Source organism: Salvelinus namaycush, chromosome 19 (assembly GCF_016432855.1).
Source record: "Salvelinus namaycush isolate Seneca chromosome 19, SaNama_1.0, whole genome shotgun sequence".
Classification (NCBI taxonomy): Eukaryota; Metazoa; Chordata; class Actinopteri; order Salmoniformes; family Salmonidae; genus Salvelinus; species Salvelinus namaycush.
Genome location: NC_052325.1, coordinates 30,022,278 through 30,046,165, shown reverse-complemented (window position 1 = coordinate 30,046,165; position 23,888 = coordinate 30,022,278). Strand labels below are relative to the sequence as shown.

General features: G+C 45.8%; 1 protein-coding gene across 9 annotated transcripts; it reads right to left on the bottom strand.

The window, feature by feature from the left end:
* Positions 1 to 1,646: 1,646 nt before the first annotated feature.
* Positions 1,647 to 23,303, bottom strand: rev1 (REV1 DNA directed polymerase). Of its 9 annotated transcripts, none has more exons than XR_005478583.1 (24): positions 23,067 to 23,303; positions 19,993 to 20,061; positions 19,333 to 19,465; positions 18,559 to 18,636; positions 15,141 to 15,309; positions 14,426 to 15,067; positions 13,464 to 14,287; positions 13,035 to 13,133; positions 8,522 to 8,768; positions 7,710 to 7,838; positions 7,388 to 7,542; positions 6,923 to 7,042; positions 6,599 to 6,819; positions 6,197 to 6,369; positions 5,856 to 6,085; positions 5,567 to 5,781; positions 5,184 to 5,447; positions 5,005 to 5,107; positions 4,636 to 4,835; positions 4,387 to 4,537; positions 3,720 to 3,822; positions 2,951 to 3,593; positions 1,950 to 2,013; positions 1,647 to 1,793 (listed from the first exon to the last, which is right to left on the bottom strand). XR_005478583.1 is itself a non-coding variant. In XM_039014785.1 (23 exons), exons 2-23 carry the CDS (start codon positions 20,047 to 20,049, stop codon positions 2,002 to 2,004), a joined length of 4,392 nt encoding a protein of 1,463 aa, XP_038870713.1. In that variant the 5' UTR covers positions 20,050 to 20,061; positions 23,067 to 23,303; the 3' UTR covers positions 1,647 to 2,001. The 9 variants fall into 9 exon arrangements, 4 of the variants coding, with proteins under 4 accessions (XP_038870713.1, XP_038870710.1, XP_038870711.1 ...); XR_005478584.1 differs by having other exon boundaries at positions 1,950 to 2,010; XR_005478585.1 differs by having other exon boundaries at positions 3,527 to 3,593.
* Between the last annotated feature and the right edge of the window lie 585 nt (positions 23,304 to 23,888).

Here is a 23,888-nt window from a genome sequence, read left to right as displayed (position 1 = left end):
TTTTCCTTTGACATAATTTGTAATCTATGTATGATACATTCTGTGCATATGTAATTCTGTGTGATTATTTAGGTATTTAGTAAATAAATAATTAAACAATTTTGTATTGCCGATTCAACTTTCAGATGAGACTAAAGGTGATGATTAAATATTGACTGCTATTGATGTAAAAGATTACTAGGTCTAAGAGTTTATTCGGAAGATAACAGCTCTATAAACATTCTTTCGTGGTGCCCCGACTTTCTAGTTAATTACATTCACCTGATTAGCTTAATCAGGTAATATGAATTATAGAGAAATGACTTTATAGAATAGCATGTCATATCACCTAATCCAGCATAGCCAAAGACACAACACCTGTTTTCGAGAAATGTCAATATTCTCGAAATAATAATATCAATATAAAAAGTAAGAGCTTCATTGTCTGCTTATATGCCTCATTTATCCTACGGTTCCGACTTGGTGTACAGGGAGAATACTGGAAGAACTGGCCATGTTCTGAATTCTGTCGCTGTACATTTCAAAAGTGCTGAACAAATAGTTATATTGACTATGTCCGTCCAAGCTCGCTCATTGTCTTAAATCGAAAATACGGATTGCCTCTTATCCGCTCGTCATCCACTTATGCCATAGTTTGTACATCTCAATTGTCAACAAAAACCACATTTGTTTAAGCAAGTCAGCCTTGTTTTTTTTAAAGGCAGTAAATGAGGCTGAATTAACTGTTTCGCTGCCAGACAAGGCTCCACTGATTGCCATGTGTAGTGGTGGTAAGGTGATGGGACAGCTTTATGTAGGCCCTAACAGTTTGTGGGCACCATTTGTCACCGTTATATTCCAATTAATGTGTGGTGGATTTGCTGGCTTGAATCAAACATAAATATTTTTTTAGCCCCACCAAGATTTACATGCTAAAATCGCCAGAGTACTCTGCAGTTATTGCGTCCAAAATCCCAGTCGACTGCAGTTACTGCAGTTTCAAAACGGCAATCTTTTTTTGTAAGGGTATGGACAAAATGATTTCAATACAATATTTTCCAAACTAGTAACTAAAACATTGCCACTATTGACCAATAAATATTTACGTGGTTGTGGTCCGACACACAAATGCATATAAATCAGTCGAGGATATCCATATTTTAACTAAACTTGGTACACATGTAGCAAACATTGTCAAGACTCAAAATATGCAAGGACATTCATATCAGCCTCATGGTGGCGCTATAACATGCACATTTATATATCTTGATCTCTTTGACTCGAGTGACGAAATTAGGCACACATGCTCAGGGATTGGAGTCTGGCTAATCCGCGCCATCTCAGACACCACTGACCCGATTTTGACAAAACTTGGGTGAATGATGCGTCTTGCCATAGAGATCCATCATTATTTACAAAAGTACACTGATTAGCCCAAGGGGGGCACTATAGAAATCAACTGTATGCATCTTAGTCACACACACATTCTCAGACACCAGTGGCCCCATTTTGACAAAACTTGGTTGAATGAGTCTTGCCATAGAGCTGTCATTTACAAAATTACACTGATTGGCCCAAGGGGAGCGCTGCATCATTTGTGAGGATGACACGTTTACTTTTACCTTGTTTAATCATCCCTTTCAAAGGATCACAACACCAACTCCAAATTAAAATCAAAAATTTTACAAGTTCCAAGTTTATTATCAAGTTCTTAGAAAACATACAAATGATGTCACAGCTTCAGGTCTTCAGGCACGGGTCAGTCGTGATAGACAGGTACACTGACCAATGAGATAATTCCTTCTGGCCCTTCCCTTTTGTAGAGTTAGGGCAGATGAGAGGAAAAGTGAGTATTATACATTCACTCAGAGACCACAGCATACAAATTCTAAGGAAATAAACTCAGAATCAAAGGGTTGTCTGTCTGTCTCCTGTGTTTAGAACTACATTCATTTCCCCAGCATACTCACCGTAATATGATCATGGATCAGGTACAGTAGAAACCATTTCAAAACCACCATGTCATCCACTCTGCTGATGTCACAATGAGAGAAAACTGTCAGTTCTTTTTTTGCAACAAATGTGTGTTCTCTTGAACATTTGTATCCCGCGATGTCACAATAAGAGAACATTTAATTCTGCAATGTCACAAAAAGGTGTGACATTGTTGTGAGGTCATAAGCAAGTATTATTTAATGTCACAGAGTATTGACAGCTCATAAGGAGAGTGGGTGCCTCACAATAGCCTAAAATGGCTTCCTCTCCTCACCATCTGCACATCACATAGTAGCTATCCAAAGCGATATAGTATTGCTTTCTCCTATATTTTTTCATCAGTGTAGTTGAAGGAGAGGAAGCCACTTCACACCATTGCAATTCTGTGTCAACCTATAGAGGTTGCATAAAAAAAGTAACATAAGCGCTTTGGCCAAATTTTGGTTTCCATCCCGTCAAACACACACCCACGATGAAAGAGCAAAAGAGAGAACTAACAACAGTTAATAACACACTACTTGTAACCAATACAAGAGAAAACATAAGAATGTCTATATAGAAACATGTTTTTTTCTTTTGAAACTTAAGAGGTGTTGAAAACACCATTTACATGCCATAACAAGGTTCGGCACTTTTTTGCAGAGGAAAGGTACAAAAAAATTGCTTGCTTTTTAAAAACAATCTCCCAAACAGGATGTTTTGCATCTTTTTGCTACCATGTCAGTTTGCAGATACTTCGGAGGCTATGGTGGCAGAGCTTAGAGTAACAGAACGACTGGTGAAAAGCAGAGAGAGAAAAGAAACAGAGCCAGGAAAAGTGGATGTCTATGGTTTCCTTCTTTCTGCCTCCAAACCCTGGATGTCACAGAATAGGGGGGGAAGGGAGGGGGGGCAGAGTAGACCGTCGAGAAGGCAAGGAGATTCCATGGCCACCATCTCTAGGCATCAGACTGTGATATTTGGCATATTCACACACCTAATGGTCGAGTCAGCCATCACTCATGAGATTCAGTGGGTCCTGACCAACAGTGGCTACAGGAGGAGTGTTCCTGCCCCCCCCCCGGCTCATGGACGGTTGGACAGTGCGTGTCGGGCCAAGTTGATATTCAGGCTGCTGAAGTGTAGTGCAGCCGATTCCTGTGCTGTGTTCTGCTGACGCGTGTCATAATGAAGTCGAAATAGAATGCAGGTCAGTGAGAGAGAGCTTGTCATATAGATCCTATTGTTACTAATTCTATGGAGCTTGCTGAGCTGATATCACAGAACTCTTTCACTGTGATGTCACAAGATTAGAACACAGCTCCTCCCGTCAGGATTATGATGTAATAGTTTGATGATGTAGCAGTGGTACAACAAACAGAACACTGATGCAGAGTGTGTGGAGGAGCAAAACTGGATCTCAAATGGCATCCTATCCCCCACATACTAGTGCACTACTTTTGACCAATGCACTATATGGGGAATAGGGTGTGATTTGAGACTCGGCTAGAGCCTGCCGTGTCCTCTCCTATGTGATCTTCAGAGTGCTGCCGTAGGTCTGCTGTACCACCACCTGCACGTTGTCCAGGATGAAGTCAAAGGCCATGCTCCACACAGACTCCACAGACTGCTGCATCAACCTGCAATCACATAGGATACGTGAAAATAAATGAATGGGAACAGAGGAGGAAACTGAAAAGTACTAAGCTTGGCCCAGTGGTCCGTGACTGTCTAGAGGGGAGAGTTAAACCATGAGTGGACCGTACCTCTTCATGTACTTGATGACCAGGTCAAGTTTCTCCAGGTCTTTGTCCTCGACCAGATCAGTGCAGTACTTGACCACCTGCAGAATGTCCTCCTCCATGGGTTCTGAGGGCGGGGGGAAAGGACAAAGACTTGGATTTTCACACACAACCACATCAACAAACAGTCAAAAACACAACTACTACTGTATGACAGCAAACGTCCCCTAATTCCTAGAGATGGTACTGACCGACGCACTCCCCCTTCTGTACCTGAGATGGTACTGACCGACCCACTCCCCCTTCTGTACCTGAGATGGTACTGACCGACCCACCCTCCCTTCTGTACCTGAGATGGTACTGACCGACCCACTCCCCCTTCTGTACCAGAGATGGTACTGACCGACCCACTCCCCCTTCTGTACCAGAGATGGTACTGACCGACCCACTCCCCCTTCTGTACCAGAGATGGTACTGACCGACCCACTCCCCCTTCTGTACCAGAGATGGTACTGACCGACCCACTCCCCCTTCTGTACCAGAGATGGTACTGACCGACCCACCCTCCCTTCTGTACCTGAGATGGTACTGACCGACCCACTCCCCCTTCTGTACCAGAGATGGTACTGACCGACCCACTCCCCCTTCTGTACCAGAGATGGTACTGACCGACCCACTCCCCCTTCTGTACCTGAGATGGTAGTGACCCATTCTCTGAGTAGTGTTCGGATGTCCGTGAAATCACAGGCTCCAGCCAGGGTGGGTTCAGGGCGAGGGGTGAACTTAGACAGAGTCTCTGGGACATCCTGCTTTAGGGAGGATGTGGAAGGTCCATTCTCCAGCTGGTTGAGGGTCAGTTCAGGCCAATCATTAAGCATCAGTACAAATCCATTCAGGAAAAAAATTCAAACTGACCTTGGATAAGTGTCTAGGGGCTCACCTTGAGGCCGTTGGATAGGTCCCTCGGTCTGAGCGGGTGCTGTAGGGCTTTGGCGGGGCTGTTTCCTGGTGGGTGGGGCCTCTTTAGAGGGGAGGGGCCTTTCTTAGTGGGGCTGGAGTTGGCGTTTTTCTTCTTGTAGCGCCTCTTCACCCGACTCGCTCCAACCTGCTTCAGCTGCAACAGGGGGTTCCTCTGCTCTGCTACAGAGGAAGAGGGGTTGAGAGAGGAGGGAGAACAAAGGAGGCGAGGAAAGGAGATGGAGAAATAAGGGGGTAATGCAAAGAGGGTTGAATTTGATCATTAGTCGAACGTCTACGGTTCTTTCCAGTGTATTGTATGAATATACTGTATTCTGGTCTCTGGTCTTACCCATGATGATCCCTTGGGCCTGGGCGGTCTCTCTGCGGCCGTACGCTGAACGCAGTTCCTCCTGGAGCTCTCTGGGGAGCGCCGCAAACACCTCCGGGTCAACCTACAGAGAGACAGAGAGATGGAATATATTTGTGTGTAATGGGGGTATTGGCGTTAATGAGAATGTTTGTGTGTACCTGGGAAAAGTCAGGCAGTTCCAGTATGATGCCCGTGGAGCCAGGCTGTCCAGGCTGGTTGGGGATCTGAAGCACCAGTGTTCCTACAGGAAGGGCAGCGGGGGGAGGAGGAGAGGAGGGGGAAGAAAGAAGGGAAGAGGGGTGAGGGCTAGAGGGGCGGTGGTGTGACCCGTTGTGGGATCTCTCTGTCTCTCTGTGGGTCCAGGAGCGCTCCACCTGTTCTCTCAATTCTGCAGGCAAGGCGTCCAACACTGACCTGTCCACCTGACACACAGAAACACGTAAGGGCGCTTTCGAACTGCCGAAAACGATGCATCAAAAACATAGCCAACCCAATGGATTTTCATTGACAGCAATGTACTGGTGAACTAGGAGTGGAGAACCTGTGAAGGAGAGGGGACCTCGATGCTGAGGTTGAGGCGCGTCCGAACATGGTTAGGTGTGCGTGTAGAGGGCAGCAGCTCTTCTTTACTTGTCCCTGGGATTGGATCAGCAGGCGAAGGAGGGCGGAGAGTGGAGAAGGGGGGTGGGACTGTGGCAGAGGAACTCTTCCCCTGATTGGTGGTTGAGTCAGCAACAGGAGCATCAGCTAGCGAATCTGAAGAGAGAGAGCAGAGGTTGATGTATGGCTTCTTGAGGTAATCACTAACAAGATCTCACACACACACACACCTGTGTGGTTGTGTATGGCGGGGGGCCGCTGGGCCAGAAGCATGTCTCTGATGGAGCGTGTTTTAGGGCCGGAGGGGTCATGGGGGGCTGAATGGGCCCCATCAAGGAGCTGCACCTGAAGGCCCACCCCCCTCAGGTCCTGCACCTCCAGCCTCATTGCGTGGAACAGCTTGATGACCTCACTGGCTATCAGCTGACCACTGTCTGTCGACTGGGCCAGGGTCACTGACCTGAGTAGGGAGGGGACAGAGGGAGAGAGAAGAGAAGGACAGAAATGGATAAGGAAAGAGGTAAGTGAATTATGTCCCCTCAGTGTGTAACCCTGTCCATTGCTCTCTCACCTGGCCAGATTGTCACAGATGCCGTGACCACCATATTTGGATGGCTCCACCGGGGCCCCCACCTTACGCACCATGACCTTTAGGGTCAGTCTGCGACCCCTGAGCCCCGCCCCCTGAAGACGCTTCTGCACCTCCATGGACAGGTTGGTCAGGAACGACTCCGCCTCGTCCACCTGGTGAGAGAGAGAATATGGAGAATTTAGAGAACGACAGAAGGAAGTAACAGAAAAGCACCTTGAGCAGTTGAAGAACATCGGTTCTACACAAAATATTCCATTCTGAACGAGTGTTCCGCCTTCTTGAATAAGCCTTGGTTCTGACCAGCATAAACCAGTTATGACCTGTGTAGAGCAGACCAAATCAAACAAGCTCTAACCACTGTAAACCAAATCTGGTCCTTACCTGTGTGAAGCGGATGTTGTAGTTCATCTCGGCCGAGACAGACTTCCTCTCCTTCTCGCTGCGTACGGGCCGGTCGTCCAGACCTCGGCAGAACCTGAAGAGGGTCTGCCCGGTGCGAGGGCCAAACTCCTTCTGCAGTTGCTGTAGAGACACCTGCTGCAGGTCCCCACACGACCTCACACCCAGAGACGCCAGCTTTGCGCCCATAGAACGGCCCACACCTGAGATTGGTGAAGGGAAGAGGGATGGGTAGAGGTGGTGAAATGCACCACCAGAAAGATGATCAGTTGCAGTGTCCACCAGGTGGTGCTGTAGTGTCCTCACCTGGCAGGCTAGTGACCGTGTGGTCCCTGATGAAGTCGTCCACTTCCTCTGACCTCAGGAGGTACTGTCCGTCCGGCTTGGCCTTCCGGGTCGCCATCCTCGCCAGCAGGATGTTGGACCCTGGAGAGGTCAGAGGTGACAGGTCACAAGTGTGACTGAGTGGGAGGGAAACTATGCTTAACAATGGCAGTCAACTCCCCTTGGTCCCCTAGAAGTTCAGGGTTGCATTCAGTAGAGCACAGGCACACTGTAGCAAAACATTTTGAAGTGGAAAATGAAAAAGGAGCATTTCTTATTGGACAAGCCCAGATAACAGTGAGGGACTATTTCAGTCTGTTTTCTGCCATTTGGTGCATAATAAACACAACCTAGGTAGTAGCGCCCGCTCCGTTTGCAAATGTTTCCTCCCGTTGTGCCTACAGAACGTTACCCAGGGGTGGTAGAGGAAGGCGTGGCACCACTCACCCATGCCCACCGAGGCAGTGCACCCAGTCCTCTCCCTGACATCTGTCCGGATGGCGCTGGCTAGCTCTTCAGGTGTAGCACCCAACTCAGCCAGCAGGGCAGAGCAATCCACCAACGCCTCGTCACAACTCAGAGCCTCAATGTTGTGAGTATAACTACGGGGGGGGGGGGGTTAAATCAATTTGTTGTTTATCAGATGATTGTGCTACGATCCTAACAAGTAACAAAGGAATCAGAATAGTCAGAGGTCATGACTAACAGCAGATGAGAGGGAGGTGAGAGAAAAAGAGATGGGAGGATCTGTAAATCCCTACATCCGTACCTGGCGAGGGTCTCGTACATAGCAAGTGCCACCTCCTTGTAAGCCTGAAAGTCATAAGGGACAGACTGCAGGGAAGGACAGAGCTGTTTGGCCTGGCCAAAAAACATCCCATTCCTCACTCCTGCCTGCCTGACGGAAGAAAAAAAAAAGGAGACCAGATTACTATAGGGTAGAGGGTGTGTATGGAACCTGGCCTCGTTGGAAAGCACTTCTGACCCATCAGGAATGCACAGAGGACATTAGATAGGCACACTTCCAGATACCAAAGAATATATCCCTTTTCTCTGGAAACAATGTTAATATACTATTTTAAACTTAGTGCTTAGAACAGCCAATTATATTTCCACCAACCATTTCATTTGTTTGGCTTCTTTTTGACGGCCTTAGGGTCAATTTGAGGGTTAAACTAATGCATTCTGGGAAATGTAGCATTTTCCCCATATTGAACTAAATTAAAATAATTTAATATAAATTTAGAATATTTGCACACAGGTTTTTTCCTTGATCATTCATTAAAAAAAAAAAAGTGTCCTGAAAATCAAATTGTTTCAACATTATTTTATATGCATGTATATAATGACATGATTGATGTTTTATTTACAAGATGTTAATTTGTATAGACTACACCTAATATAGAATAGAAGAATTTGAATTTCACAGAATTAAATTATATTTCCTTTAATTCAAACAATGGTGTATCATGTTTACTACTTCATTTCAAAATTCAACAAGGCATTCACAATTCAATTCTGAATTGAGCCCAACCCTGAGTGAGTATGGGTGTGAGAGTGTAGAGAGATAGAGAGAGTTACCTGGCCTCGTAGCTACAGGAGGCAATCTCAGCCATAGAGAGGCAAGTTGTGTCCAGGTCCACGCCATTGCCATGGGAGACGTGACTCTCGGCCGAGGTCATTTCCTCCAGGTCCCCATCCTTCCTCTCCGAGACACCTGCATGGGAGTATTTCCTCTGGTAGTACTGCAGCTCCAGCTGGCGGTCAACACCAGGCCTCTGGGCCACTCTGCCTGGACCACGGTTACTGGTCACAGCTACTGGCTTCCCTGGGGGGGAGGAGATGGGCGGTTAGTGGGCACTGGCCAGTTAAGAACTAGATTTGAGGCATACAAATACATGAGAATGTGTGTGCGCCCGTAGGTGTGGGACTGGTACAATTACTGTGTAACCGACGGTTATGCATGAAGGTCATCATGAAAATAAAATAACTGTCATAACTCTTAAGAAAAAAAATAATGGAGGTGGAGGCCACTGTGTTCTTGGGGACCTTCAATGCTGAATATATTTTTTGGCCCTCTTCCCCAGATCTGTGCCTCGACACAATCCTGTCTCGGAGCTCTACAGACAATTCATTCGACCTCATGGCTTGATTTTTTTTTTTGGTCCCACAGTTGACAGCACTGTCAACTGTGGGACCTTATATAGACAGGTGTGTGCCTTTTCAAATCATGTCCAATCAATTGAATTTACCACAGGTGGACTCCAAGTTGTAGAAACATCTCAAGGATGATCAATGGAAACAGGATGCACCTGAGCTCAGTTTTGAGTCTCATAGCAAAGGGTCTGAATACTTTTTTTCTCTCATCAAAACTATGAAATAACACATATGGAATCATGTAGTAACCAAAAAAAAGTGTTAAACAAAACATATTTGATATTTTAGATTCTTCAGTATCCACTCTTTGCTAAAGGTGTGCAAAGCTGTCATCAAGGCACTTTTTTGGTTACTACATGATTCCATATGTGTTATTTCATAGTTTAGATGTCTTCACTATTATTATACAATGTAGAAAACAGTAAAAATAAAGAAAAACCCTGGAATGAGTAGGTGTGTCTAAACTTTTGACTGGTACTGAGATATATAAACTGGGTGGGTTCTAGCCCTGAATGCTGACTGGCTGATATCAGACCGTATTACACAGGTATGACAAAACATTTATTTGTAATGCTCTAATTACATTGGTAACCAGTTTATAATAGTAATAAGGCACCTTGGGGGTTTGTGAGACATGGCCAAAATACCACAGCTAAGAACAGCCCTTAGCCGTGGTATATTGGCCACATCTCCTCGGGCATTATTGCTTACATATATATATACACTGCTCAAAAAAATAAAGGGAACACTTAAACAACACAATGTAACTCCAAGTCAATCACACTTCTGTGAAATCAAACTGTCCACTTAGGAAGCAACACTGATTGACAATAAATTTCACATGCTGTTGTGCAAATGGAATAGACAAAAGGTGGAAATTATAGGCAATTAGCAAGACACCCCCAAAAAAGGAGTGATTCTGCAGGTGGTGATCACAGACCACTTCTCAGTTCCTATGCTTCCTGGCTGATGTTTTGGTCACTTTTGAATGCTGGCGGTGCTTTCACTCTAGTGGTAGCATGAGACGGAGTCTACAACCCACACAAGTGGCTCAGGTAGTGCAGCTCATCCAGGATGGCACATCAATGCGAGCTGTGGCAAGAAGGTTTGCTGTGTCTGTCAGCGTAGTGTCCAGAGCATGGAGGCGCTACCAGGAGACAGGCCAGTACACCAGGAGACGTGGAGGAGGCCGTAGGAGGGCAACAACCCAGCAGCAGGACCGCTACCTCGGTGAAAGCACCGCCAGCATTCAAAAGTGACCAAAACATCAGCCAGGAAGCATAGGAACTGAGAAGTGGTCTGTGGTCACCACCTGCAGAACCACTCCTTTATTGGGGGTGTCTTGCTAATTGCCTATAATTTCCACCTTCTGTCTATTCCATTTGCACAACAGCATGTGAAATTTATTGTCAATCAGTGTTGCTTCCTAAGTGGACAGTTTGATTTCACAGAAGTGTGATTGACTTGGAGTTACATTGTGTTGTTTAAGTGTTCCCTTTATTTTTTTGAGCAGTGTATATTATATATATATATATGGGCTTTTCTCCCAATTCTTATGGAGACTCTTCGGGTAGGCTCGCTTAATATAAATGGCGCCAGAGATGCGGGAAAGAGGAGTCTGTTGGGTGAATACACTACCATTCAAAAGTTTAGGGTCACTTAGAAATGTCCTTGTTTTTGAAAGAAAAACACATTTTTTTGCCATTTAAAATGACATCAAATTGATCATAAATACAGTGTAGACATTGTTAATATTGTAAATGACTATTGTAGCTGGAAATGGCAGATTTTTCATGGAATATCTACATTATCAGCAACTATCACTCCTGTGTTCCAATGGCACATTGTGTTAGCTATCAAATCAAAGTTTGTCACATGCGCAAAATACAACCGGTGAGACCTTACAGTGAAATGCTTACTTACAGGCTCTAACTAATAGTGCAAAAACGGTAGTGTGTGTGTGTAACAGTATAACTTTAAACCGTCCCCTCGCCCCGACCCGGGCGCGAACCAGGGACCCTCTGCACACATCAACAACTGACACCCACAAAGCGTCGTTACCCATCGCTCCACAAAAGCCGCGGCCCTTGCAGAGCAAGGGGCAACACTACTTGTAGGTTTCAGAGCAAGTGACGTAACTGATTGAAACGCTAGTAGCGCGTACCCGCTAACTAGCTAGCCATTTCACATCCGTTACATGTGTGTGTGATATATATACACACACACACACACAGTTGAAGTTGGAAGTTTACATACACCATAGCCAAATATATTTAAAAACTCAGCTTTCACAATTCCTGACATTTAATCCTAGTAAAAAGTCCCTGTCTTAGGTCAGTTAGGATCACCACTTTATTTTAAGAATGTGAAATGTCAGAATAATAGTAGAGAGAATTATTTATTTCAGCTTTTATTTCTTTCATCACATTCACAGTGGGTCAGAAGTTTACATGCACTCAATTAGTATTTGGTGGCATTGCCTTAAATGTTTTTAACTTGGGTCAAACGTTTCAGGTAGCCTTCCACAATTTTTCCACAATAAGTTGGGTGAATTTGGCCCATTCCTCCTGACAGAGCTGGTGTAACAGTCAGGTTTGTAGGCCTCCTTGCTCGCACACGCTTTTTCAGTTCTGCCCACACATTTTCTATGGTATTGAGGTCAGGGCTTTGTGTTGGCCACTCCAATACCTTGACTTTGTTGTCCTTAAGCCATTTTGCCACAACTTTGAAAGTATGCTTGGGGTCATTGTCCATTTGGAAGACCCATTTGCGACCAAGCTTTAACTTCCTGACTGATGTCTTGATGTTGCTTCATTATATCCACATAATTTTCCTGCCTCATGATGCCATCTATTTTGTGAAGTGCACCAGTCACTCATGCAGCAAAGCACCCCCACAGCATGATGCTGCCACCCCCGTGCTTCACGGTTGGGATGGTGTTCTTCGGCTTGCAAGCCTCCCCCTTTTTTCTCCAAACGTAATGGTCAATATGGCCAAACAGTTCTATTTGGTTCATCAGACCAGAGGACATTTCTCCAAAAAGTACAATCTTTGTACCCATGTGCAGTTGCAAACCGTAGTCTGGCTTTTTTATGGCAGTTTTGGAGCAGTGGATTCTTCCTTGCTGAGCAGCCTTTCAGGTTATGTGAATATAGGACTTGTTTTACTGTGGATATAGATACTTTTGTACCCGTTTCCTCCAGCATCTTCACAGGGTCCTTTGCTGCTGTTCTGGGATTGATTTGCACTTTTCGCACCAAAGTACATTCATCTCTAGGAGACAGAACGCGTCTTCTTCCTGAGCGGTATGATGGCTGCGTGGTCCCATGGTGTTTATAATTGCGTACTATTGTTTGTACAGAGGAACGTGGTACCTTCAGGCATTTAAAAATTGGCTAATTTCTTTTGATTTTCCCATGATGTCAAGCAAAGAGGCACTGAGTTTGAAGGTAGGCCTTGAAATACATCCACGGGTACACCTCCAATTGACTCAAATTATGTCAATTAGCCTATCAGAAGCTTCTAAAGCCATGACATCATTTTCTGGAATTTTCCAAGCTGTTTAAAGGCACAGTCAACCTAGTGTATGTAAACTTCTGACCCACTGGAATTGTTATACAGTGAATTATAAGTGAAATAATCTGTCTGTAAACAATTGTTGGAAAAATAACTTGTGTCATGCACAAATTAGATGTCCTAACCGACTTGCCAAAACTATAGTTTGTGGAGTGGTTGAAAAACTAGTTTTAATGACTCCAACCTAAGTGTATGTAAACTTCCGACTTCAACTGTATGTATATTTTGTGCTATTCAAACAGTTATTACGGTGACTGTGGTCATTTGGCTGACCAATAACTGTCATCCAAAATTCCATGACCGTCACGGCCCTGTGTGTGTGTGTGTGTGTGTGTGTGTGTGTGTGTGTGAGCGTGCATGCCTTTGAGGTCGGGCCTGTGTCTGATCCCCACAGAGACAAAGAAACAGTCCATGTCCACATGCAGGATACAGGACTGAGGGCCAGGAGCAGCTGACGAACCTGAACAACAAACACACAGACAGACAAATCAGGAGAGAGACAGACTTGTAACATACACAGAATAAGAGACACACACACACTAACATGTACAGAAAGAAGTAAATGTACACACAGCTACTCCTGTAATAAGGTTAGCAAAACGCGTCACACTCAGAGACTCACCCTTCCATTAAACCCTGACGACATTAACAACATGCAGAATGTTTCCACTGACATTTGAGAGAGAGAGAGACATGACTGGACTGAGAAATCAGAATTCACATGCCATCAGACAGAGACCACCCAATCCAATCCAATCCATCCCTTCCAAACACCACTCCTCTTCCTTACCCTCTCTCCTCTGGCGTTTGAGCCTGTCTCTCCCGGGGAATGTGGCGCCCCCTGTGGACCTCCTCCTGCTCTGCAGCGTGTTGACATACTCAGAGAACTCACTCCTCCACGTGGAGATGTGATGTAGACGAGAGTGGGAGTAGAACTCTGAGATGATCCCCCCTGTCTTCGCCAGTGCTGATTGGTGGTCGCTGTCTGGAGGGGCGGGATTTGAGGGAATAGCTGATAAGTTGTTGGTTTCAAGAGGGGCGGGGTTAGGAGTAAAGGCATTGTGGTGACTGCCATTCAGACGGACAGGGGAAGGGGAGCGGTTTGGGTTATCAAGGGGGAGGGGTTTCTCAGGAGGGGAATCTGATTGACGGGGCTTCGGAGGTGGGAGAATGAGGGGGCGGGACGCCAAGGCAGCCGTCGCCTCCTGATAGGTGGGCGGCGGGGGTTTGAGTCTCTGTTCATTGGTCAGTTGTTCGTGGTGTCTGTGGTGAGACACAGGGGGAGGGGTTGGGTTCCTAGGGGGGCTGTTGAGAAGTTTGGGGGGGTCAGATTTCAAAGGGGAGTTGGATAGGGGGCTGGCAGGATGCAGGGACCCAGACCCCCCCGTGGACTTCCTGTCAGGGTTCAGGGGGGTGTCTGTGGGTCGTGTGGGGTTGGGGGAGAGATCCAGAGGCTTTAAGGCACCATTCACAGGGTGGGCGTGACCATTGGTCAGAGGGGGGTCCGTTGCCCCTCTGGTGGGTCTGACAGGACATGGGTCCTCACCGCCCCCCTCTTGCACCCAGTTTATTTGGGCGGTCCTCGTCTTGTCATAGGTCAGTAATGATCCATTTCTATAGGTCAGAGAGAGAAGTGGGAATTTAGAATCACAACTTGGAACCAATGTTCTTTATGTGCACCCTACTTTTGTATGTTATTATGCCAGCACCAATATACATATATCAATACACACATACACAAAACACACTCACAGTCTGAAGTCCAGATCCCGGTAGCTGTGCTGGAGGTGGTTGGAGAAGGAGAGGCTGGACTGAGGTTGTGCGTGCCCAGGTTTAGAGTGCTCATGGCTGGGGTGAGCTGGGACGGGACCGGGGGTCTGTGAGTGGGTGTCGGCTGGAGCAAGAGGCCGGATGCAGCCTGGCTTGGGCTGCCCTTGGCTGGGTGGGTGGTGGGGGATGTGTCCTGGGTCAGAGTAGAGGTGATTGGAGGAGTAGGGGCTGAGAAAGCAGTGTCCTGGGCTAAAGTGTCTGGACTGAGGGTTGAGGTGACTGGGGAGGGGGAGCGAGTGGCTGGGCTGGGGGTTGAGGTCGCCAGCTAGCGGGTTATACTGGTTGGGCTGGTCGAGGAGATTGTCTATGTGTACATGACTGTGGCTGGATGTAGGAGTGTGGTGGCTAGATAGGGGCTTCCCAAGGCTGGGGGCTGGGTTGTTGAGGCCAGGTATGAGGTTATTGAGGCTGGGTACAGGGAGGCTGTGGCTGGGTTGGGTTTGCCCGTGGCTGGGTCCTGCAGCCTCCTGGCCCTGGCGAACACACACACTGGGGAAGCTCAGGCCTTTTTGCTTGGCATAGAGCTGGTACTGCAGGTAGGACAGGAGATGGCCAGCCTTGATACTGAAGGTGGGAAAGAGGAAGGTTTAAACACTATACGTAGGTTACATTACACAACACACAACACTACACCCACCTGTCAGTGATCCACTCCGGCCGGACCACCTTCTGGTCCCTCAGCTCCTGTATCTTGCTGTTGGGCAGGTTGGTGGCAATTATGTGGGTTGTCTTGGAGCGGGAATAGTACATGTGAAACTGACCCCCATGCAGCATCATCAGCCTGCGCAGCTCGTCTGCACTGGGGTCTAGGTATAGAAATAATAAATAGAAGAATTGGACGAGCACTGATATCCACATTCTACTCTTTATAATCCTATGCTCACACACACAGTCAAAAGCCAGAGAGGAAGAACAGGAACAGACATCAAAGAGCAGGGTAAAGCATACACACACATTTAGTACCAGTCAAAAGTTTGGAAACACCTACTCATTCAAGGGTTTTTCTTTATTTGTACTATTTTCTACATTGTAGAATACTAGTGAAGACATCAAAACTATGAATAACACATATGGAATCATGTAGTAACCCCCCCCCCCCCCCAAAAGTGTTAAACAAATTAAAATATATTTTGTATTTGAGATTCTTCAAAGTAGCCACCCTTTGCCTTGATGACAACTTTGCACACTCTTGGCATTCTCTCAACCTGCTTCGATGTAGTCACCTGGAATGCATTTCAATTAACAGGTGTGCCTTGCTAAAAGTACATTTGTGGAATTTCTTTCCTTCTTAATGCGTTTGAGCCAATCAGAAGATGGTCTTTTACCAAATAGGGCTAAGTCCATATTATGGCAAGAACAGCTTAAATAAGCAAAGAGAAAAGACAGTTCATCATTACTTTAAGGTCAGTCAATTATCAAAATTTGAAGAACTTGTGTTCTTGTGTTCAAGTCGCAAAAACCATCAAGCGCTATGATGAAACTGGCTCTCATGAGGACCGCCACAGGAAGGGAAGACCCAGAGTTATCTCTGCTGCAGTCTGCTGTAACCACATGCTTCAACATGGCCACCATTGTTCCTGTACCTAAGGCGGCAAAGATAACTGAACTAAATGACTATCGCCCCGTAGAACTCACTTCTGTCATCATGAAGTGCTTTGCGATACTAGTCAATGATCATGTCACCTCCACCTTACTTGTCACCCTAGACCCATTTCAATTTGCTTATCGTCCTAATAGATCCACAGACGATGCAATCGCCATCACACAGCACACTGCCCTATCCCATCTGGACAAGAGGAATACCTATGTAAGAATGCTGTTCATTGACGATAGCTCAGCATTCAACACCATAGTACCCTCCAAGCTCATCATTAAGCTTGAGGCCCTGGGTCTGAACCCCACCTTGTGTAACTGGGCCCTGGACTCCTGACGGGCCACCCCCAAGTGGTGAAGGTAGGAAACAACACCACATCGTTGATCCTCAACACATGGGGCCCCACAAGGGTGCATGCTTCACCCCCTCCTGTACTCCCTGTTCACCCATGACGGCGTGGCCATGCACTCCTCCAACTCAATCATCAAGTTTGCAGACGACACCACAGTAGTAGGCTTGATTACCAACAATGATGAGACAGCCTACAGGGAGGAGGTGAGGGCTCTGGGAGTGTGGTGCCAGGAAAATAACCTCCCTCTCTCAACGTCAACAAAACAAAGGAGGTGATCGTGGTCTTCAGGAAACAGCAGAGGGAGCACCTCCCTATCCACATCGACGGGACCGCTGTGGAGAAGGTGGAAAGCTTCAAGTTCCTCTGTGTACACATCCCTGACGATCTGAAATGGTCCATCCACACAGACAGCGTGGTGAAGAAGGCGAAACAGCGCCTCTTCAACCTCAGGAGGCTACAGAAATGTGTCTTGGCACCTAAAACCCGCACAAACTTTTACAGATGCACAATTGAGAGCATCCTGTCAGGCTGTATCACCGCCTGGTATGGCAACTGCACCACCCACAACCGCAGGGCTCTCCAACGCATCACTGGCAGCAAACTACCTGCCGTTTAGGACACCTAGAGCACCCGATGTCACAGAAAGGACAAAAAGATCATCAAGGACAACAACCACCCGAGCCACTTCCTGTTCACCCCGCTATCATCCAGAATGCAATGTCAGTAGAGGTGCATCAAAGCTGTTACCGAGAGACTGAAAAACAGCTTATCTCTCAATGTCATCAGACTGTTAAATAGCCATCATATGCACATTAGAGGCTGCTGCCCTATTGACATAGACTTGAAATCACTGGCCACTTTAATAATGGAACACTAGTCACTTTAATATTAATCATCTCATGTATATACTGTATTCTATTCTACTGTATCTTAGTCTATGCCCCTCTGACATTGCTCGTCCATATATTTTTAATTCCATTCCTTTACTTAGATGTGTGCATTGTTGTGAAATTGTTAGATATTACTGCACTGTTGGATTTCGCTACACCCGCAATAACATCTGCTAAACACGTGTATGTGACCAATAAGATTTGAAAGAGATGTTACCAGCCTCAGAAATTGCAGCCCAAATAAATGCTTCACTGAGTTCAAGTAACAGACACATCAACATCAACTGACTGCGTGAATCAAGCCTTCATGGTCAAATTGCTGCAAAGAAAACACTACTAAATGACACCAATAAGAAGAGACTTGCTTGGGCTTATAAACACGAGCAATGGACATTAGACCGGTGGAAATCTGTCCTTTGGTCTGATGAGTCCAAATTTGATATTTTTGGTTCCAACCGCCTTGTCTTTGTGAGACGCAGAGTAGGTGAACAGATGATCTCCGCATGTGTGGTTCCCACCGTGAAGCATGGAGGTGGTGGTGTGATGGTGCTTTGATGGTGACACTGTCAGTGATTTATTTAGAATTCAAGGCACACTTAATAAGGATGACTACCACAGCATTCTGCAGCGATACGCCATCCCATATGGTTTGCGCTTAGTGGGACTATCATTTGTTTTTCAACAGGACAATGACCCAATAGACATCCAGGTTGTGTAAGGGCTATTTGGCCAAGAAGGAGAGTGATGGGAGTGCTGCATCAGATGACCTGGCCACCACTATCACCCAACCTTTTGGGTTACATGATTACATAGTTTTGATGTCTTCGCTATTACTCTACCATGTAGAAAATAGTAAAAATAAAGAGAAACCCTTGAATGAGTAGGTAGAGAGAGGAGATTATTTCCATGTACTCCCCTGTGATATTCTTAGAAATCATTTACATATCCAATTTAGATTTCCTGTAGGTGAAGAGAAAGAGGAGATAGAAGACAGACAAATACAAAAGCTAAATGAGGGGAAAGAGTGAAAGGTGGAAAGAGGAATGAGAGAAGAAATGGGGTAAAAATGGAAAAGTGGAGATAAGAGGGGGAAAGAGAAAATAATGAAAGATAGAGATTGGGATAGAAGGAGAGAAGGGAAGGCAGTGTGGGAAAATAGAGTAAAGAGGTAGAACGTGTCGACCGCACAGCAATCCCAACAAAGCCTTCTATGGCTTACCTAACAACTGAACCCGTCTATTGTACGGTCCACGCGCACAAAGTCCATACACTGCAGTTACAGACCCGCCCAGTCTTTCTAGAGAAATAATTGCAATCAAAGTAAAATTGCTTAGAAAGTATAAATGGGTTACTAGCTCCATTAAAGCATTAAGGACTGTATTTAGTATCCATAGAAGGGATAAGGATAGAATCAAATGGGAGAAGGGGTGGGTATGGTGTAAAGGCGAGGGCATGGGATGGGAACATCCCAGACAGTTAGGAACAGTTTGGGTATAAATTATGACGACATTTTGTGACGTTTTTGTTTATTTTGATCTTCAGAAGGGTTATTTCTGGCAGTTCATGCACACAGAAAATTATCGAGGCAAGCTGAAGTCGGTAGCCAAGTCTACGCCCCTTTGACGGTGATTGGTCAACCGAAGGGATTCTTCAATTAAGTGTTTGTTGTCAATCAATGAGATGTGCATGAAAACTAGGCCTATTTTTCCACTTGAGAAATACTGCACCAAACATCTTAGTTAGATGTAAAATTGTGCGACTAAGATCTCTGCAAAAATATCAAAATAAATGACAGATTTCTTGATTTATCTTAGATTAATTTGGACTATTTTGAGGAAGTGTATGCTTGCTACAGCATCTCAAGATGAACAAACAGTACTATTGCCGCTTTGTCTCATTTTTCAAGCGAAGGTCTTTTAAGGGAGTATGCGAGCACACTCATTCGGGTCACCTAGCCAGACCATGCTGACGCCTTAATGGCCATGTGTCTCACCTGTGTATCCGTTGACATAGATGGCCACCCCAGTGAAGATGCTAGAGCAGGCTCCATCTTTCTGTTTCTCTCTGGGGGCGTCCATCTTAAACTGCTCATCCAGCTTGGACACCTTAGCAGCCATGTAGCCACCCTACACACACATTTTACATTTAAAGTCATTTAGCAGATGCTCATATCTAGAGCAACTTACAGGAACAATTAAGGTGAAGTGCCTTGCTCAAGGGCACAGACAAATTTTTCACCTGGTCGGTTGCTAGCCCAACGCTCTTAACCGCTAGGCTACATGCCGCCGGTACACACACACACACATTTTAGAATTTGTTCTAACAAGAAACCATGATATTCTCACTGCAGACTGATAGTCATACATGCAACAGGGCTCCAGGCGAAGTCAATGAAGTGCCAAATTAACGAGGAAAACCTGGGCCGACTTATCATGCATGACATATACAGAGTACTACTATAAAATCCTTAGCCTCTCCTTTCTCATCAGCAGTCATAAGTATACATAATCACACAGGTATCAACCTAAGTTGTTTGCACAATCCATTATGCACTAGCAGTACCATATTATCCCACTGAGCTAAAGTGAGCCAATGTAACGGACAATGCCACGCTCATGGGTCTCCATGGCAACGGAAACAGGAAGTTACTCACCCTGGAAGCCCAACCGTTGTCATCCCTGTCCCTCTTCCTCCGCCCATCTCGACTCATACCGAGAAACACCTGGGAGAGGAAAATAGTCTGTTTTAGGTAGCCATATCTATGACGATGAGTCAGTCCGTGTAAGAGAACCCACACCCCACACAGATACACACACTCTTTGTTATCAGGTGTTTAGGTGATCGATCAGCCAACTTCAGTACACTAATTAGGCTTGTATTGTAATTAGTGGTCGATACAGGGAGATTTACATCAGGCCCCGCTCTAGAAGAACAGTACAACAGTGTGTGTGGGAAAGTGTGGTGACCAATGCTTACTTACCATATAAATTTGACCTTCCTTGGTCTGTCATTTTGACACTCAAAATACACACTCTAGAACATTTTATTTTTCTCACACTTGATGCTCTCCCCTCTCTCACCCTATATCCTGTGGGTGCCTCCATCTCAGATGGTGTGATTATGATGAAACAATCCTCATCCTCTCTTTCTTATTACATTTTAATTATCTGTCTGAACCCTTCAATTCTGGCCTTGAGAATTGTAGCTCTCATCTCAAAACAGATTTATCTTCAAACCCCCTCCTATTGGGCTTTCTGAGTTCAATCCATCAGACTGTTGTCCAACTTGACATGAGGAGGGTGTTTCCTAGCTCAAGGAGATCAACAACTTTTGATTTTGGAGTGTACTCTCCCTTTAGCACGGACCCTAGCCTCAGTCTGTGACCCATGTCTCAACCGGAGGGAGTGGCCCACTAAGCCTATTAGTCCTAATATAGGCCCTGAGAGAGGGAGCCTGAACGCCCGCCATTAAGAAACACAAAGCAGAGAATGGCACATCTGTTGAATGAATAGGCAGACACAGTCAGGTTTGACACTGATTGTCTGTGTTCCCAATCTGCTCATCACCTGTAGCTGGCTGCCATGATTGCAGCGTGTGACTTATATCCTGCCAGGGCCAGGTGCTCCAATCATGCAAATGAGCATGAGCAGGAAGAACACACTCAGGTCAGTTCAAAGGGAGGTGACATCAAACATTGGGAGAATCTCAATTGCATACTCCTCGCATCCTCACCTTCTCAAAAGCCACTGGATGACAAAACCCAGAGGTCCCAACCCTTTGCCCTTCTCCTCCAATGGGTTTTTGAGAAGGAGGCGAGAGGACGTAAGGAGTATGCAATTGAAATTCTCCCAAGAAAGAGAAAATGAAGGAAGCCGAATGAAAAAAAGGATGGATGTAGCTTTGGGTAGAAATGTTATGGACAAAGGCACATAAAAAAGGATGACACGGGGGGGGGAATCGGAAAATTACATCAGAAAATTACATCGGCAGATAACCTATATGGAGTAGAAAGCAGTACGGAAGAGGTGGAGATATGGGGTTAAATCTAAGCCTACATCCCATCCATGGACAGGTAGTCAGACAAAGCATCTGAGAAAGATTGACTATCCTACGCCTGTCTGTCTTTTTATTCTAGCCCTGCAATATTTGTTGGGTTAGGATCAGCTTTATCTGGCGCTGTTATGACCTTTAACATTATGAGCTAAAAATACACCTGTCTCCAGAACAGTTCGAACAGGCCTCCCACTGTATTACTACTATTTGACTCTGCAGCAGCATATAAGCAGTGGGGATGGCTGGACCATAGACATAGATAGAGGACTCATCTTTGTATCTGTGCCATTATAGTGTTTGTGACAGCTTGGACAGCGCCATTGAGGTTCCATTTTGAAGTAGTACATTTTCTTCTTCAAGATTGTCTGATCGTGCCTAATGACATGACTCCAACAGGGTCACCAGGAGGGATCAGCTAATAAAGTCCCACCCAGTTGACTACATTACAATAGTGGAAGCCCTCAATGGTGCTGCCCATGCTAACACAGCCTTTTGGCCACTAGAGGGCTCTATCATTCTCTATGGGCTGGACACCTGCCAGACCGTCTGTCCTGCTGTGCCACGCTCAAATGAGTCCCCACAGAAACACAAATGGCCCACAGCTGGTGGACTGCAGGTGTCACAGTGTAACCTGGCTCCAAAGTATTGTGGTACAAAAGGGCCAAATTCGTTCCTGCCTCCAGGAAGGAGTCCATCTTAAGTCAACTTCAAGGGCTGGTACCAAGAATTCCTCAGAGGCATCGACAGTTAGATATGAGAGAGATGCTTGGGGGTGATAGGGGACAGAGAATGTACTTACTAAAGCAGGCAGTCAGAGCAATTCAATCACTCGAAAATCAAAATGAGTACAAAGAGCAGAGCAGCAGACACCAGTCTAACTGCAGCCTTTTTTTGTAAGAAGGCTGTTATGGAGCATGCTTTGTACAGTGCCACCACTGCTATCCTCGCTGACTGTACTTACTGGACTGAAAATTCTAAAGTAAGCAGGTTGCAGGAGTCATGCTTGCTGGAGTTGGCTACAGGTCTAGCTAGCCCCCCTCCCTGCTCCCTCCCTCCTCGAGCAGAACACAAACAAAGATTTGTGGTCGACCTGCATGGCGAGCATTGCCTGGACACACGAATGGGCTTGATTTTACTTTATGCTTGATTTTTACTTTAAACTAGATATAGCTATGCATACGGACTAGCATTGACGATTTACTAAATGAAAAGACAGCTGACCCCAACCACGTCCACTATGTGTGTAGCTAAGCTTGTTAGCTAGATCCACGCCTGATTCTGTGTGGGAAATGTATTGCTTGCTTCGTCATGTCTGTCAGCTAGTGTGGTCCCATGTGATTTTGACTACCACAGACCTAAAAAGCTCAACTAGCCACGTTACTCTCGAATGAAGACTGTCAAAAAAGGCAAGCAGAAAGACAGATATTATGCAAATCAAGCTAGCTGCAGAGTTAGCTGGTAAATAACAAATGTAACCGAATGAATCGTGTCGCAGCGCTACAGAGTATAATTGCACAGATTCTGTGTGCAGTGAGGGAGGACACGTTGTTTATGTCGAAATTATGTTACATAATTGTCCAACATAGAATAAACAGTAGGTGCACGAGTGTGTGCTACAAAGTGTCCACACTGTACTGTTCCCATTGTAAAAGCGGAAGTCACTTTGCTACTCACCTTCTCTCTTTTACTGACTTGATCTTGCGCTGAAATCAAACAGCTAAATGTTGTTTTCGCAGGCTGGATCCTTCTTCTAAAAGGGTCTATGCGGTGGAGTTCTTCCCTATTTTGAGTTTAGTGTAACTGTTGTGGTCTTCCTATTTTGACATGCTCTTGAATAATCTCCGATCACCTTTCTCCGTGTGCTCTCCATTTTCAGCAGCCCGTCTGCTTTTTCTCTCTACCTCCCTTCTCTCCCTCTCTCAACTCCCTGGCTCCTCCCCTCACTGTTTAGCGCCTTAAACCGTCCTCCCTGTCGGGTCAGTGACAGCTCCCATTGCCGCTGGCTGTGGTTATCGTGCCACCCCGTGGCGAGTCAACAACACTACACTTGACGCAGCGCTGTGAAAGGCCACGTTCCATTTCATTGCCAATTTTCCCTAGCCTTTAAAACCTCATCGGCCTCCACCGCATAAAGAAGTAGTTATTGCGCCACTTAAACTGGAGAAGGGTCTGAAAATTGAAATGGAATTGGGTCAAAGAGATTAGGGACGACGGTATGTTGTGGGCTACTATCTCACGCACGCACGTCCCTGGTTTTAATGTCTATGGCACGTCCTCATTGACTTGGCCAGAGGAAGTGTCAAACATGTCAAAAATAAGCCTAATGCGTTTGTTTGGGCTTATTTTGGACCTGCCTGCTTCCCGCCTTTGGGACAACGACTCCCATTGTTAAGACGGAGACACGAGCACTCGTCATTATATACAGATCTCTGACTGGTCTTTTGACTGTTACTGCATCCAGCATACTTGGCCCCTAAGACACGCACACACACAAAT

Excerpts from the sequence above, each read along its gene's own strand:
- rev1 (XM_039014782.1), bottom strand. The coding sequence starts at position 20,049 with ATGAGTCGAGATGGGCGGAGGAAGAGGGACAGGGATGACAACGGTTGG. Across the intron at positions 18,637-19,332 it reads CTATGTCAACGGATACACAG|AAAGACTGGGCGGGTCTGTA; the intron begins GTGAGACACATG and ends TTATTTCTCTAG. Across the intron at positions 3,594-3,719 it reads GTCATCAAGTACATGAAGAG|GTTGATGCAGCAGTCTGTGG; the intron begins GTACGGTCCACT and ends ATGTGATTGCAG.